The 17,583-nt window shown below is 35.6% G+C and overlaps 1 protein-coding gene across 1 annotated transcript in view; it reads left to right on the top strand.

Annotated features, from left to right (window-relative positions):
• Nucleotides 1-17,583, top strand: part of RP1 (RP1 axonemal microtubule associated) — a 348,078-nt gene that overhangs the window by 59,725 nt on the left and 270,770 nt on the right. The window contains 1 exon segment of the mRNA XM_054580711.1: nt 16,180-16,343. Coding sequence (XP_054436686.1) covers nt 16,180-16,343 — 164 coding nt within the window.

Raw genomic sequence — 17,583 nt, 5'->3', positions numbered from 1 at the left:
AAACTTCAGGCCAATTTTGCTCATGAACATAGATGCTAAAATCCTCAACAAAATATTGGCAAACCGTTTCCAGCAATACATTCAAACGATTATCCACCACAATCAAGTGGGATTCATCCCAGGCATGCAGGGATGGTTCAATATACACAAATCAGTAAATGTGATACATCACATAAATAAAAGAAAAGACAAAAACCACATGATCATCTGGATAGATGCAGAAAAAGCATTTGATAAGGTACAGCACCCATTTATCATCAAAACACTCAGCAAAATGGGAATAAATGGGGCATTCCTCAATGTAATAAAGGCCATATATAAAACACCTACAGCCACTATCATACTCAACGGGCAAAAACTGAAAGCTTTCCCACTAAGATCGGCAACACAACAAGGATGTCTGCTCTCACAGCTTCTTTTCAACATCATATTGGAAGTCCTAGCCACAGCGGTCAGACAAGAGAAAGAGATAAAAGGCATCCAAATAGGAAAGGAGGAAGTAAAACTATCATTGTTTGCAGATGACATGATAGTGTACATAGAGAACCCTGTAGACTCTACCAAAAAACTCCTCAACCCAATAAGTGAATTTGGCAAAACAGCAGGATACAAAGTCAATATTCAGAAATCAAAAGCATTTTTGTACACCAGCAATGCAATAGAAGAAGAAGAAATCAGAAAAAAAAAATACCATTCGATATAGGAAGAAGAAAAATAAAGTGCCTAGGCACAAATTTAACCAAAGACGTACAAGACCTGTATGCAGAAAACTATACAACATTGAGAAAAGAAATTAAGGAAGACACAAATAAATGGAAGCATATACCGTGCTCATGGATTGGAAGAATTAATATCATCAAAATGTCCATACTACCCGAAGCAATATACAGATTCAACGCAATCCCTATTGAGATACCAATGACGTATTTCACAGAAATAGAACAGACATTTCAAAAATTTATATGTAACCATAAACGACCCCGAATAGCCTCAGCAATTTTGAGAATGAAACACAAAGTAGGAGGGATCACAATATCGGACATCAAACTCTATTACAAAGCCACTATACTCAAAACAATCTGGTACTGGCACAAGAACAGACCCATAGACCAGTGGAACAGAATAGAAAGCCCAGAAATAAGCCCAGGTCTCTATGGGCACCTAATATTTGACAAAGGGGGCAGAAGCATAAAATGGAGCAATAATAGCCTCTTCAACAAATGGTGTTAGGAGAGCTGGATGGCTACATGCAAAAAATTGAAATTGGATCATCAGCTGACACCATACACAAAAATAAACTCAAGATGGATAAAAGACTTAAATGTAAGTTGCAACACCATAAAAGTCCTAGAGGAGAACATTGGCAGGAAAATCTGAGATATCCCATGCACCAATTTTTTCACTAATATGTCTCCTAAAGCAAGGGATATAAAGGAAAGAATAAACAAGTGGGACCTCTTCCAAATAAGAAACTTCTTCAGGGCTCAAGAAAACATCAGTAAAATGAAAAGGGAGCCAACCCTATGGGAAAATATATTCCCTAACGATACATCAGATAGAGGTTTGCTCTCCAAGATATATAAAGAACTCACTCAAATCCACTCCAAGAAGACAAACAATGCAATCAAAAAATGGGCAAAGGACCTGGACAGACGCTTTTCCAAGGAGGAGATACAGAGGGCCCAGAGATATTTGAAAGAATGCTCAGCATCACTAGCCATCAGAGAAATGCAGATCAAAACCACCATGAGGTACCACCTCACACCGGTCAGAATCGGCATCATAAACAGATCAACAAACAACAGGGGCTGGCGAAGCTGTGGAGAAAAGGGAACCCTGGTACACTGTTGGTGGGAATGCAGACTGGTGCAGCCACTGTGGAAAGCAGTGTGGAATTTCCTAGAAAAGCTGAAAATGGAACTGCCTTTTGATCCAGTGATTCCCCTGCTGGAACTATACCCTAAGAACACCAAAATGCCAATACAAAAGAACCTATGCACCCCAATGTTCATAGCAGCACAATTTACAATAGCCAAGTGTTGGAAACAACCTAAAAGCCCATCAGTAGATGATTGGATCAAAAAGTGATGGTACATATACACAATGTAATAGTACGCAGCAGAAAGAAAAAAAGAACTACTGAACTTCGCGACAGCATGGATGGAACTGGAGAGCATTATACTAAGCAAAATAAACCGGGGGTGAAAGACAAATACCATATGATCTCACCTATAAGTGGAACCTAACCAACAATACAAAGATGCAAAGAAAATAAGACCATCAACACTGAAAGGAAAAGAAATTCACAGAGACAAGAGGGAAGGAGGTGGGGGGCGGGGAAAAGGAAGGGAAGGGGAAAGTCAAGGAACATATAGCAAGGACTCATGGACAGAAGAACCAAAAGGGAAGAGCTGAGGGAGGGAAGGAGGGAAGGGGCAAGGGAAAGTGGTGGTGGGGAAGCAGAGACAAATGTATTTGAAAAAATAAATTAAAATAACATTTAAAAAAAAAAGTAAAAGGGAAAAAAAACTATTGGTTTTGTTGATATTTTCTATTGTCTTTTTAGTGTCTATTTCATTTATTTTTATTCTACTATTTCTTATCTCATTCCTGTTGCTATATTTGGACTTCATTGTTTCTTCTTTTTCTTTCCCTGAGGTGTAAAGTAAGGTTATTCTTTTGATATATTACATTTTTATTTTTTATAAACTTTCCTCTTAGAATTGCTTTTGCTCCATCCCATAAGCTTTGGTATATTGTAGTTTTATGGTTTTATTATTTGTTTCAATATAATGTTTCATTCTATCTGTGATCCACTGGTTTATAATAAATGTTTAATTTTCATGTATTTGTAAATTTTCCAATTTACTTCTGTTATAGATTTGTAGTTTTATTTCATGTGATTGGAAGAGATACAAAATCTTGGTATGATTTTAGTCTTTTAAAAGTTACTGAGACTTGTTTAGTGACCCAACATAGGAATATTCTGGAGGATGTTCCGTGTGAACTTGAAAGGAATATGTATTCTGCTTCTTTTGGATAGAATGTTATGTATAGGGTTGTTAGGTTTATGTGATCTAAAGTCAATGTTTTCTTACTTACTTTCTATCTAGATGATCTATCTTTTGTTGAAAGTAGGATATTGAAGCTCCAGAGTATTATTGTACTGTTGTTTATTTCTTCCTTCAGATCTGTTAATATTTGCTTGTTATAATTAGGTTCTTTAGGTTGGTTATATATATTTTCATGATTATTATAACTTCTTGGTGAAGTTACCCTTTCCTTTATCATTACATAATGACATGCTTTGTCCCTTGAGAATGTTTTTGACTGAAAGTTTATTTTGTTTTGTATAAGCATAGTTGAATCTACCCTCTTTTGGTTTTCATTTGCATGAATGTATTTTTTAATCCCTTTACTTTGAGCCTGTGTGTGCCCTTCAAGCTGCATTGAGTCTCTTATAGGAATTTTATTGTTGGGTTTTCTTTACTTTATCTATTGAGACACTCTAACTTTTAATTGGAGAATTTAATCCATTTACATTTACTGTAATTACTGACAGCTTGGGGTTTACTGATGACATCTTCTTGTCTTCTGACTGTTTTGTAGATTCTTTCTTGCTATTTTGCTGTCTTCCGTTGTGACTTGATGATTTTCTGTAGTGGTATGCTTTGATTCCTCTCTTTTTATTTTGTGTGTATTTACTGTAGGTTTTCCTTTTGCTTTATCTGAAGCTTATTTGGAACATCTTACAGGTATAATAGTCTATTTTAAGCTAATTACCACTTTGACTACATACAATACTATTTCCTTTTACTCTCCCACATTTTATGCTTTTGATATCACAGTTTACTTTTTTGTGTGTTCATTAACAAATTGTTGTAACTATTTTTAATATTCTTGTTCTTTAGCCATTATAATAGAATTAAATGATCAATATACCATCATATTATGGCATTAGAGTATTCTGCATCTAACTATATACTTACCTTACCAGTGTGTTGTATGTTTCATGTTACTACTTAGTGTACTTAAATTTCAGCTTTAAGAACTTGAATTTCTTGGAAGGCATGTTTAGTTGTGATAAAGTCTCTCAGCTTTTGTTTGTTTGGGAAAGTCTTTATCTTGCTTTCACTACTGAGGAACGACTTTGCTGGGTAAAGTATTCTTAATTGGTAGTTTTTTTTTTTTCTTCAGCCACTTTTAATATATGAACCCATTGTCTCCTGGCCTTTAAGGTTTCTATTGTGATAGCCTTATGACAGTTCCTTTGTAAAGAAGAAATTTTTTTTTCTCATCACTTTTAAAATTTCTCCTTGTTTTGATTTTAGGCTATTTTATCATGATATGTTTTGGAGAAGATTGTTTGGGATTGAAATTTTGGGGTGACTAATTAGTTTCATGAACTTGGATTGTTCAAATCTCTCCCTAGGTTTTGGAAATTTTCAGTCATTGTTTTTAAAATAAGCTTTCTAACCCTTTCTCCCTCCCTTTTCGTTCTGGAACTCCAGTGATGCATATATTTCTTAATGCTATTCCATAAGTCCCATAGGTTTTCTGCATTCCTTTTTTAAAATGTCTTCTCTTCATGCTAAAGATCAATGATTCTTTTTCCTGCTCCACCAAGTCTGCTGTTAAAAATCTTCCATTCAGTCTTTTCATTTTTTAGCTACAAAATTTCTGTTTGATTTATTATTTTGCTTTCTAACATTTTGTTTAACTTCTCATTTTGTTCTTGTATTGTTTTCTTGATTTTGTTAGTTTGTTTATCTGTGTTCTTTTGTAGTTCTCTGAGCATCTTTAGAACGATTATTTTGAATTCTCTCTCAGGCAATTCTTATATCTTTATTACTTTAGGGTCAGTTACTGGAAGTTTACTGTTACCTTGGTGAAGTAATGTTTTCCTGTTCTTTATGATTCCTGTAGTCTTGCATAGGTATCTGTTTTTGAAGAAGCAGTCCCCTCTTCCAGACTTTATGAACTGACTTGTTAAGGAAAGATGTTTACCTATGGGTAGAGGCATGATGGAACATGCTGTGACTTCAGGTCTAGAGGTACAGGATGCCAATTTTTGGGGTGTGTTGCCATTCTGAGTCTGGTATGCTATAATGACTCATTGGCTCAGGCTGCTGGGGTCCACAACATCAACTATGTGGTCCTTTGCTAGCATTTTAAGGGGTTTGCAGAGGTTTTAAGGGCTGCTGAGGTATCCAGTAGTGACTCTAGATTTACTGCCTAAAGACAGTGCAGCTGTGGTGGTCAGAGCTGGTGGTGTGTACACACTTGGCTATGGTGGCCAGTTGTGCCTATGTAGTGGCAAGGACTGGTTGCAAGCACACACACAGTGATGAGGTCTAGGACAATAAGCAAGAGTAAGGGTCAACTTCCGGTGCACAGGATGCTTAGGGTGGGGGTCCTGGCAGTTGGCATGCATTAACATAGCTGCTGGGCCTGACCATGGGTACATGGCAGTACAGACCAATGTGAGGAGTCAGGCTCGGAGCATGCAGGTGTACAGCTGGAGTAGCTTACAACAAGTGGTTCAGGCCAATGACAAGAGATGAGACTGGAATCAGTCCCACAAACAGCAGTGGTATTCTGTCTGTTGGCGTGCACCATGGTGGCTATAGGGTCTTCTCACAGGCATGTGTGTGGCAGTGGACACCAGTGATGAGGGTTGGGTTGGTAACATTAAGGTGCACAGTTGGTTGGTTAGCTTACAGGTGAGACTAGTGGTGCAAGTCAGTGAATGGAGATAGGGCTGAATTTGAACCTATAAGCATCTGTGGGCACCTTGGCTGTTAGCATGCATTTCCATGGCTATAGGATCGCAGCATGGGTGCATACATGGCAGTAGATGCTGGTGATATGTTAGGCAGGTTAGAGTGCAAGTACACGGTTCGGGGTACTGGCCCTGAAGGAACACAGTGGTGAGCATTAGCTTCGGGGATCTAGGCTGGCATCTTGTACTTGCACAGCCTTGGAAACCTTGTCAAGAGCTTCTGGTGTTGATTTCAGTCCCCAGAAGGCATGGGAATCTGGTGGTTGGTATCTTTGAATATGACCATCTGTAGGGTAAGAACTGGTGAAATTTGTAGAAGGCCTGTGGCAACTGTGCTATTGGTTTCTTCAGTGGTGTAAGCTGCTGGTGTACTCTGCAGCCACATCACTTGGAACCATGGTTGTTCCTGCTGTGTGGTTTATACCAGGAATTTCTGCTCTCTTTCCTTGTCCCTAGCCATCTCCGTATGACTCAACTTTGCCAGTCTCTGGGTGTGATGAAACTGAAATGGGTCTTTTATGCAGTATTCAAAAGGCTGGGGAAGCTGTTTGCTCGTCCAACTTTCCTAATCCCTGTGATGGCAACGCTTTCTAGCTGGGAGTTCCCTCTTGGTGCTGAGCTGGGCTGGTCTGAGTAATGAAATAATGCAGGGCAAATGAAGCCGTTCTTTCCCTTTTTGTGTGATTACTCTCAGTTATTTAGTTCCACTTTCTTGCTGAGGTTTCTTAAGTGTACTTCTGAGCTTTCCCAGAGCTGTTTTTGCTCATATCTAATTATATAATTGTTTATCTTTATTGGGGGGATGAAGACTGGAGTCTCCTACACCTGGGGTTCCCAAACCCCTGGTCACAGGCTAGTACCAGTCTGTGGCCTGTTAGGAACCCAGCCGGCTGTGATTGAAGCTCACCTGAGTTCTGCCTCTTGTCTCCTCCCCCGCCCCCACAGCAGGTGAGTGAAGCTCAGAAACTCACCTGAGCTCCAGCTCCTGTTGCTGCCAACTGTGCCTCCCCTTCTCCCCTTCCCTGCCTTTCAGCAAACAGGTCCCTGGTGCCAAAAATGTTGGGGACAGCTGTTCTACACCACCATCATAATGTCGTCACTCTTGTGAGACTAATACTGATGACTGGATGTAGTCTACACACTACTGTCTAAATAAACTGCTTAAAGCTCAGGTGAATCAATATAACTAAGTTAAAATAGGATGTTAGATTCATTGAGAAACATGACTTGTGCCTTATAGGAATTCATTATATTAGGACGATAATGGTTACTGAGAAATAAGTGACATTAAATACTATATATTCAATAGACAGTCATGTAGAAGTCTTTTTACAAGACATACGCTTTTATTTCTCTCACGTAAATACCTGGGAGTGAAATTGCTAGGTCATATGGTAATTGTATGCTTATCTATATCAGAAATTGTTAACTGTTTTCACAACTGTCTACACCATTTTACATTCTTGCCAGCAATGTCTGAGAGTCCCAGCTGTTTTGTATTCTTGCTTGCACTTGGTATTATAAGTCTTAATTTTAGCCATTCTAGTGTGTGTTCAGTGATATCTTTGTTGTTTTAATTTCCATTTTCCTAATGACTGTTGAAGTTTGCTGTCAATATGTTTTGTTTTGTTTTTCTGCGGTATAGTGTTTTTTCAGATCTTATTTTCTATTGGGTATTTATAGACCCACGGTGGTAAGAGTTCTTTATATTCTGGGCACAATGTAATCAGATTATGCATTACACATATTTTTTTTCTCCTCATCTGTAGTTTGCCTTTTCATTTTCTTAATGGCGAGATTTCCACTAAACAAAAGATTTTAATTTTTATAAAGTTCAATTTATTTTCTTTTTATGATTTACATCAGCAGTCCCCACTCTTTTTGGCACCAGAGACCAGTTTCATGGAAGAAAATTTTTCCACAGATGGGAGAACGGGGAGATGGTTTTATTGCCTGCCACCAGGTGCAGTTTAATTGTCACTTGCAACTCACGGATAGGGTTTTGATATGAGTCTGCAAGCAATTGATTTATTATGGTCTCTGTGCAATCAAACCTCTCTGCTAATGATAATCTGTGTTTGCAGCCATTCCCCAGTGCTAGCATTATTGCCTCAGCTTCACCTCAGATCTTCAGGCATTAGATTTTCATAAGGAGCATGCAACCTAAATCCCTCCCATGCACAGTTCCACAGTAGGGTTTTTGCTCCTTTGAGAATCTAATACTGCCATTGATCTGACAGGAGGTGGAACTCAGCTGGTAACGTGAGTAATGGGGAGTAGCTGTAAATACAGATGAAGCTTTGCCTGCTCACCTGCTGCTCACCTCCTACTGTGCTGCCTAGTTCCTAACAGGCTTGGTACTGGTACTGGTGCTGGTCTGTAGCTGGGGAATTAGAGGCTTTCTGATTTACATCTTTCAGATCCTTTTCAACAGAGATTTTTTCAATAGAGATTTTTTTCCTAACTCAATGACAAAATTTTTTCCTATGTTTTATTTTAAGAATTTTATGTTTTTAGTTCTTACATTGGGTCTATTTGACTCATCTAAAGTTATTTTATAAGTACAGTAGGAGGTAAAGGCTGAGGTTCATTTGCTTTCATATGGATAGCCAATTATTCCATCACTCTGTTCAAAAGACTGTTCTTTTCCCATTTAAATATTTTTAATTGAAAAAGATAGTCTTTTGTTGAAAATCCATCAACCATATATGTGTGGGAGTATTTCTACACGCTCTATTTTATTTCATTAATCTGTTTGTCTATTTGAATACCAAAACCCAGTGTCTTGATTACTGTAGCTTCCAGATAGTGTAATTTTTTCCAGCTTTGTTACCTTTCAAAATTGCTTTGGTGAGCGTATGGTCTTTTCTTTACCTTTTCTTCACCTTTTCTTCAAACTCTGTTTACCTAGCTGCTGGACACCAAAGCCCTGAGTGCCTAGCTTGGAATTTTCTCTTACTGCTGAATACATGGCCAGTGAAGTAGCCTTCAGCCTTTCCTTCATGGTGAAAATAGATACTACGAGATGCAGGAGTCAAGTCAGTTTAGTGCTGAGAGGCAGTGTGCAGAAGAGTGCCAGAGAGAACCATATACAGTGACCCTGCCCATTTGTAAAGCAGGCTGTCACTATTTTGGTCTCTCAATTTGTCATTTTGCTACTTTAGGAGGCAGAAAGCAAAACAGAAGGCTTTTCTGGCATTATTAGAGAAACAGTTTTCTTCCATTAGTTTTATATCTCCTACTACTCAGAAGTGACTTACCTTATGGTTACTTTTGATTTCACACAATCTTGTTAAAACAATAGTAGCTGAGATTAAACACTCTCTGCTTATAGCTTTCCTTGGAATAAGATTTCCAATGGTTTATGTGAGACCGCCTGGTTTGCCAGCTGCCATCTTGCTGTGCATCCTCTCTGCCCCGGCTGCACATCTGCACTCCTCCTACCAGTCTGGATGAATGTTTCTTCTTTAACTTCTTGGTTGTTGGACTTCCATACAGTTCAGTTTTATGGCAGTTTTGGATGCTTTTTGTTTTTAAATTTGTTTTTGTCCTTCTTTTGTTGCACGAGGAGGCAAAGTATATCTACCTAATCTCAAGTATTTTTTATTTACATTCTGCTAACACCCACCAGTATAAATTTCCTTATTGATGCTGCTGTCATCCAGTGGCTGTATAACTAAGTCCTGGAGGCTGATCCCCTTTCTTTCATGTTCCTTTTTATTGCTGTGTTTGTAAATTGCAATCATGCAGGTGTGTAGACAGGAACAGGCACTATTTCTATAATTTTGTACTTCATGAAATTAACTTTCATTTATGTAAATATTTTATTCTTTAAAATTTATGAAAGATAACTGTATATGTGTAATGTATATGTAATTCTTGAGTTATCCTAATTCTTTTTTTCTCAACTGTTTTTTTTTTCATTACTGCCTTCTAATGAGAGAAATGAAATACTAAAGAACATTATTTTCTTAGGAAGAGTTGAATTTAGAAGAGCCACAAACCATTGTAGTACTTAAGCTTTTTGTCCTCCAAGATCCAATTTTCTTCCTTGCAGGTGATAATGCACCTGTTGAGAATGCATGGTCAAAATGATAGAAAAAAAAAAGGTAATTCTATAACAATTGCAATGATAATAACTTCCCTTTGTTAAATGACTCTTTTGGACCACACCCTATGTTGCATACATGCTTAATTAACAAATATTATCTGATGTAACTCTCATATAAAACATATAAGTATATAATTTCCATTTTCTGAATGAAGAAACTGAGATCAAGACGTTACTTTATCTAAAACCAAATTTCAAAGTGCATATCACAAGATGGTCTGTATAGACCACAAAGATCTCTTTCTACTACTCCCTACTCCTCACAATAATACTATTAAAATTAATGGAAAAGTCACGACATTCTGTAGCCGGTGATATACATTTATTTTGGCATTTAAAGTCTTGGCATATTGGCTTCCAGAAGTGGTTCAGTTTTTCCTTGTTGGATTGCTTGTAGGTAACCAGAAGTTTTTTGGCCTATGAGTTGCTTATAGCTTATTGGGAAGAACAATTGGTAAGTGAGTGTAAGGAACTCTGGGAATATAAAAGGATAATTCTAGAGAGTATTCTTATAACCACAAGGTAAAAACATTATTTTGTTTTAGAAAAATTCAGATTCAATTTTCCTATATCCTGATATTTCTAAAGAGCTCTTTATATGCAATTCATCATTTAAAATTATACCTCTTTTTCCTTTATATATATGCCTATTTTAAAAGGTAAAAGTAATGTGGCACATGGTAAAAATCATATGATAGTTAAATATAAATGAAAAGTTAACCTTTTGTCAGCTCCAATTTTTATTCTCAAAGATATCTTCAGTTTTTCCCCCATAAATTTTAAATGTATATATTAGCACATTTACATGTATCCCTGGATATACTTTTTATTTACAAAATTGAGATTATAGTATCCAAATTGTGTCATATTTTGCTTTAGTACTTTATTTAAAATTGTTGCATCCTGCAGCATTTCATTGTGGCTGTTTCTTAATTTCTATAGCTCATTCTGTATTAAAATATATTTATTATTTCAAAGAATCTCTTGAAGAATGTCCTTAGTACACATAATTTGGCATCTTTGTGAGTATATTTGTACAGTAAATTATAGCAATAAGACTTAAGTCAGAGGGTATGTGTACTGGAAATTTTCACAGATACTGCCAAATTGCCTCTCAAAAAGGATGCAGGAAACTACACTGATGTCAGACAGTGTTTGGGAAGACTTACTCTCACAGCACTAGATATTCTAAAGATTTTGCCAATCTGATAGGTGAAAAACAATGTCTTACTTTGATTTGCCTTCTTTTAGTTATAAAGAGAGGTCCATATTTTTAATTTCTTTGCTACTTGCATTTTTTAAGAAGGAACTGCTTATTCATAGTCTTGTCCATTTTTCTATTGTGAAATCCATGTTTAATTTTGTTTTATTGATTATATAAGCTGTTTACAAATGAAACAAATCAGCCCTTTTTTCATTTATGTGACTCTTTTTTCAACTTTACCATTTTAGTTATGGCTTTTACAGGTTTTCATTTATTTAATGTTTAAAACAATCAATTGCAAGGTAAAAACTACATAAATCAAATGCACGCATTTTAAGTTTACAGTGTGATGAGTTTTGGCAGTTGAGTTCACTTGAACAATTACCACTTTCATCAAGATATGCAATAATTCTATTGTCCGAAATAGTTTCTTTCTGCTCTTTACTGACAATTCTATGTATGGCCCTAGAAAAGAACTCATTTGCTTTTTGTTACTACAAGTAAATTTGTCTCTCCTAGAATTTATTTGGAATCATATAGTACATACATACTCTTTGTTGTTAGGGTTTTGATCACCATAAATCTTGACATTTATCCATTTTTTATATATCAGAAGTTTATGTTTTTTAACTGCTGAGCTGTATCCATGTACATAGTACAACTTGCATATACAGTCACTTTTTATATTAGTTGTCTAGGCCTGCTGTAAGAAATGACCATAGGCAAAGTTGCTTGAAAAAAACAAGAATTTATTCTCTGACAGCTCTGGAGGCTAGAAGTCTATAACTGACAATGTCACACTCTTCATAAAGGCTCTAGGGGAAGAACCTCCTTGACCCTTCCTTGGCATTCTTTGACTTGGAGCTGGATATATTCTCAGTCTTACTTCTATCGGTCTGTCTCTGTCTCTCTTTTCCGTTCTTATAAAGACTCCAGTCATAATTGACTAAGCCAACCTTACTTAAGTGCAACTTCTTCTTAATTATATCTGCAATACCCTATTTCTAAATACACTCACATTCACAGGTGTCAGAAATAAGGACTTAAACATATCTTTTTGGGGACATAGTAACCCACAGGAGTTCTCCTCTGGCCCTGGAAAATTCATGCCTTCCCATGTGGGAAATGCATTTACCACAGTTAACATTCCCCCAAATCTTAACCATTCCGGCATCAACTTTAAGTATGAAATATCTAAATACCAATATATCAAAAAGGTTGAAATTTCATCTTTGATATCATCTAAAACAGGTTTGGGTGAGACACTGGGTCTAACTGGGTCTAACTTATCCTGGGCCAAAATTCTTTTCCATCCACAGGCTTGTGAAAATAGAGAACAAGTTATCTGCTTTCAAAATACAATGGTGGAGCAGGCATAGAATAACTATTCCCATTCCAAACATGAGAAATTAGAAGGAAGAAAGGAGTCAGATGTCCTACTAGGCCTGAATCCCAGCAAGGCCAAATTCCATTAGATTTCAAGGCCTAAGAATAATCTTGTAGGTGTTACTGCTTTGTTCTCTGCTCCCTGCTAGGTCAGCAGCACCATTCTCTTGTCTCTTGTTGCCCCGAGGGTGGTGACCTTGTACTCTCAGCCCCCTAGGGCAGTGTCTCCACCATCTTTGACCCTCGAAGTCATTCTTCCCTCATTTCATCCCATATTAGTCCTTCTATCTACTTGAATAAATTCTCAAAGACCTTGTTGGTCTTCTGTGGATGTCATGGGGGTCCATGTCACTAGACAAGAGTTCTGTACGGACTTCCTGGATAGGATAACTGTCTCTACTCCTGGCTTCTGCTGAGATGATTGATTGGATCCATAATGGTTGCCTATCTCTTTAGCAAATAGTTTTCCTGCCATGTCCTTGGCTTTGTTTCCAGAATTGATCTGGATAGGTTGCAATTTTTCCAAATCATTAAGTGCCAGTTATTTTCTGCTTAACAATCTCTTCCTCACTTTATCTCTTTCTCTGAATTTTACCATAAGCAGCGAGGAGAAACGAGGCCACACGTTCTGCACTTTGATTGGAAATCTCCACAGCTAAATATTCAAGTTTATAAGTTCTGTTTCTACCAGTGAATTATAGAGAACAATTCAGCCTAGTTTTCTGCCACTGCATAACAAGAATTGCCTTTAATCCAGTTTCCAATAACATCTTTCTCATTTCCATCACTTTCAATAATGAGTTCCTATTATGAATGGATATTTAATTTTGTGAGATGTTTTTTCTGGCATCTATCAAGGTGACCAGATACATTTCTCCTATTATGTTAAATATGATGAATCATATTGATTGATTTCCAAATATTAAAAAGGTTTTCATTTTGCATCCCTGGGACAAACTTGAGGTTGTAGTTGACTTGATTTCCTAGTATTTTGTTGAGAATATTTTCATTTACATTCATGAAGGCTATTGCTCTGTAGTTTTCTTATTATATATTTGTCTGGTTTTGGTATCAGTAATTAATGCTAATCTCTCATGATGAGCTGGGATTATTCCAAAGGGTTTGTTTAGGATGGTATTTGTTTTTTAAAGGTTTGGTAGAAAATTCATCTGGGCCTGGAATTCTTGGTGAAAAATTTTAACTATAAATTTATTATTTTTTAGAAAGTATAGGACTATGCAAATCTTTTAGTTTATTTTGTATCTGTTATGGTAATTTGAGTCTTTCATCAAACTATTTGTCCACTTCCTACATCCTATTTTTCTCTAGTTCATTTACTCTGCTCATTTTTTCTACTTGCTCTCTTTCAAATTGGAGCTTAGTAGGGAATTAATATTAAAAAAGTTTTCAGAATTTTATCAACTCATCTTCTTTTTCCCTTTATGTTGCTGAGCAAACTGGGTTATGTGCCCTACAAACTCCTGAAATCTTGTGTTTCACTTTTCTCTTGGCTTCTACTTAAATGACATGGCACAAGGATATATACCTTATTTGTTTAATTTCTAGTGATTGTTTTGCAAGTTCTTTTTTTAATTGATTTTCTCTTATTTATATTTTTAGTTTTTCTGTTACCTGGCTTCACTTCACCAAAATCTTGCATTAAGGATGTTGTGATTATTATTTTTCTTTCTTCCTTTCTTTCTTTTTTTTTTTTTTTACACATTTATGGTATGTTGGCCTCACATAGATTACAAGAAAATGAAGGACAAAGACATCATTTTATGTTTTTAATCTACTCTCTATGATATTGGGCACCTAGAAATGACAATGCTTATTGGCTATCAAATGATCAAAGTGTGAGCTTTAAACTAAGAGATGAATCTTGGTTTATGATCTTTACATTCTACTCCAGTTTTCACAATACTCACTCCCAAGGTTAAGGTTTTAATGATTTAGTGAGGTACAAAATCCTATGGTAAACAGACATCATATTTTATAATTTTTACTTTTATTTCTATTCCTATACTTTTCATCCTTTTCCATCTTAGTTGTTGGAAAATGCAATTTGTTTCCCTGTTGATTTGGTCATCCTTGCACATTTAGCAAATATTGATTATTCCCTGAACTCTTTTACTGCATTTCTAGAACAGCCAGAGGCTTTATTTCATTTTATTCAAACCAGTGCTAGCATACCAGTTATTCTATAAAAAAAGAGCTGAGTTTTCCCAGTTTGTAATTGCAACTTAACTGCTTCTGTCATTGTTAAAGATAGCCTATCACCCTCCTTCAATTTGTTAAAAGGATGTTTTTACTTACTGATTGTTTACCAAGATGATTTTGTAATCTAATATGATTTTTTTACCATGTGTTGAGAAAAAAAGTAGAATTTTCTGTTTTAAAGTCTATTTGAAAGACACATATTAACTTTAAAATGCTTATTGTACCATATAAACAAAATTAAATTCTAGAATTACTTTTTGAATGATCAAGATGGCAAATACACTTTGGTTCAAACATGACAGAGAGGAAATTACAGTCTAAAGAGAAGAATGTTATTTAATCTGTAGTCCTGAATTTTATTGGCTCATATTCTTACTTCTATAATCTGTATATGTTCCCTAATTTCTCATTGCTCTATTTTCTTATGGATCAGCTATTTGTAATTACTCTAATGAAACCTTGGAAGTAATTTCATACCACATGCCAATGTGCTATAATATCTAGTTAATCTCAATTATATTTACTGGAAACTATATATTGTCTATCACTATTTTTATTTGTTGCTGGATGATACAAAATTTATGTAACATTTTTTGAACTCAGTTGCTTCATCTATTAATTTAGGATACTTAAAACAATAAGTGAATAAATCATACCAGATGATTCTTCAAATGTCTTCTAACATATCTGATTCCAATGTTTATGTTTATATAAATGATCAGGTATTTTATTTTAATTTTGGAAAATAAGTATATAAACTCACAGGATCTTTAAATGCATAATTCTGAATGCACATATAACTTGTCAGAGCTAAAAGTTTTGGTGATATTTTTAAAAAATGCTGAGAACTTAAGAGAATTTATATTAGTGACTTTCTTGAAATTCAGGATGACCAACTAACAATGACAAGATAATGGTTTCTTTATAACCTTATTATTAAAGGTCTTTTAGGAAATATTTTCATAGTTATAGTGTATGAAATAGTGATTTTATTGAGTATTTTAAAAATAGTCTAAATTTGTGTTGTAGACTTTCCCATAGGAGATAGAGAAGAGTAAATTATGTCTATCCTGACCTCTCCTAGCTGTATGATGACCTGCTGTTCTGAGTCATCCATATTTTAACTCCTACTTTACTAGGTTTATGTATTTATTTATATTATTATTACTAATTGAATTTATTGGGATTACTTTTCTTTGCAAAACCATACAGGTTTCAAGTGTACAACTCAGTAAGACATCATCTTCACACTGCATCATGCACCCACTGCCCCAAGCAAAGTGTTTTTACATTCCCTTTTCCTTCCCTTTATTTATTGCTTGGCTAATCCCTCGCCTTCTTTGATCCAGTCCCCCTTTCTCCTCCCCTATCCCTTCTGACACCTGTCAGTATATTCCATGTATCCATGCTTCTGTTTCTATTTTGTTAATGAGTGTATTTTGTTCATTATGCTATATGTTATTTATGCTCCTATAGGTGGTAACTGGAAAGTTTCTGTAATCACCAGTAACTTGCCAAATGCAGGGACTAGCTCACAGGTTTATATGACATTATATGGACAGCATGGAAATTCAGCTCCCACATACCTTTATGGAACAGATGGAACTCGATTTCAGAGTGGCAATGAAGACATATTTACTGTAAGTATAAAATAAAATAAAACCTTATAAATGATACAGTTAGTACTTTGGGGTGAATGAAATCTATTGAATTTAGCACTTTCCATTACAACTGTAAGTGTCCTGTAGATGATCAATCAAAAATAATTCATGGCAGTTTTGCTCAATCAGCTCAAGTAGATTAAACACAAATAAAAGTACAATATAATAGACTGTAGCTAGAGAAAAATACTAGATAGCTAACATTCATTGTTTTTATGCTTGTGGCTGTCAAGAGCAAGGGCTTATGCCTTTCTGGCTGAGACTCTAACAGATATGGCTCAAAATCAAAATCAAAAAGGAAAAAACAAAACTGTCAAAGGAGCACAAAAAAGTTGTCAAGTTATTAGGTCTTAGCCAGACACTTTGAGATCAAGAGCTAGGGAGAAACAAGGGACAAAGAGAAGCAGGTAGAAAAGAAACAAGTAGCAAACAGGTAGCAGGGGAGATCAATATTATATTGTTAAACTAATGTCAGAAAAATTATCATGAAAGGCAAGACAAAATGAGTTAAGCACCTTGCATTTTTTATATACTTAATAATGTCTGTTGAATGCATAGAGTGATTGTTTGAACTGTGTAGAGACAGAGATTAAAATCACAATTAGAAAAGGGTGTCCTTTAGTATCTTAAATCCTTATAGGATACCTACATCCACGTGAACCTTGACGTTTGATTTACTACAGCCTGTGTGCTCAGCCTGCGTATGTCACAGGAGAGGCTCAATCATTTGGACACAGACTAATAGTTTATTTTGAACAGGGTTTTCCATATTTTCTGTGAGTCAATATATAATGAAACTCTATGTTGATGATCACTACAAGGAAAAGTCAAAAATGAAGTTTTATTTGGCATATGTAAGAAATAGTTTTAGAAGAGACTATATCAAAAGTGTCTTTGAGCTGTTTTTGTTGTTGTTTTGCTATATTATTGTTTCAAATTTACTTTTAAATAAAATTATTACTTTACATGGTAGATAGGGTTAAATCATTCTGAATTCTATAGTAAGAAAGAAGCACATTTAATCCTTCATTCTTATTTTTTCTCCATAGGAAATCATATTCATATTTGTGTGCTGCTTTTTCTCTGAGCACTGCTACCTGCATTTCAGCTTTTTCTGCTGTCTTGCTTACTCTTGTTTGAGTCATGGAATTGCTACATTAATATCTAGTTTGAATAGGTGATGGCTTCATGAAGTTTAATAATTTGTTGCTGATTTTGA

The sequence above is a fragment of the Pteronotus mesoamericanus genome, unplaced genomic scaffold (assembly GCF_021234165.1).
Source record: "Pteronotus mesoamericanus isolate MK-2021 breed Mesoamerican mustached bat unplaced genomic scaffold, CSHL_Meso_final contig_601, whole genome shotgun sequence".
NCBI classification, from domain to species: Eukaryota; Metazoa; Chordata; class Mammalia; order Chiroptera; family Mormoopidae; genus Pteronotus; species Pteronotus mesoamericanus.
This window is presented reverse-complemented; position numbering and strand designations above follow the sequence as displayed.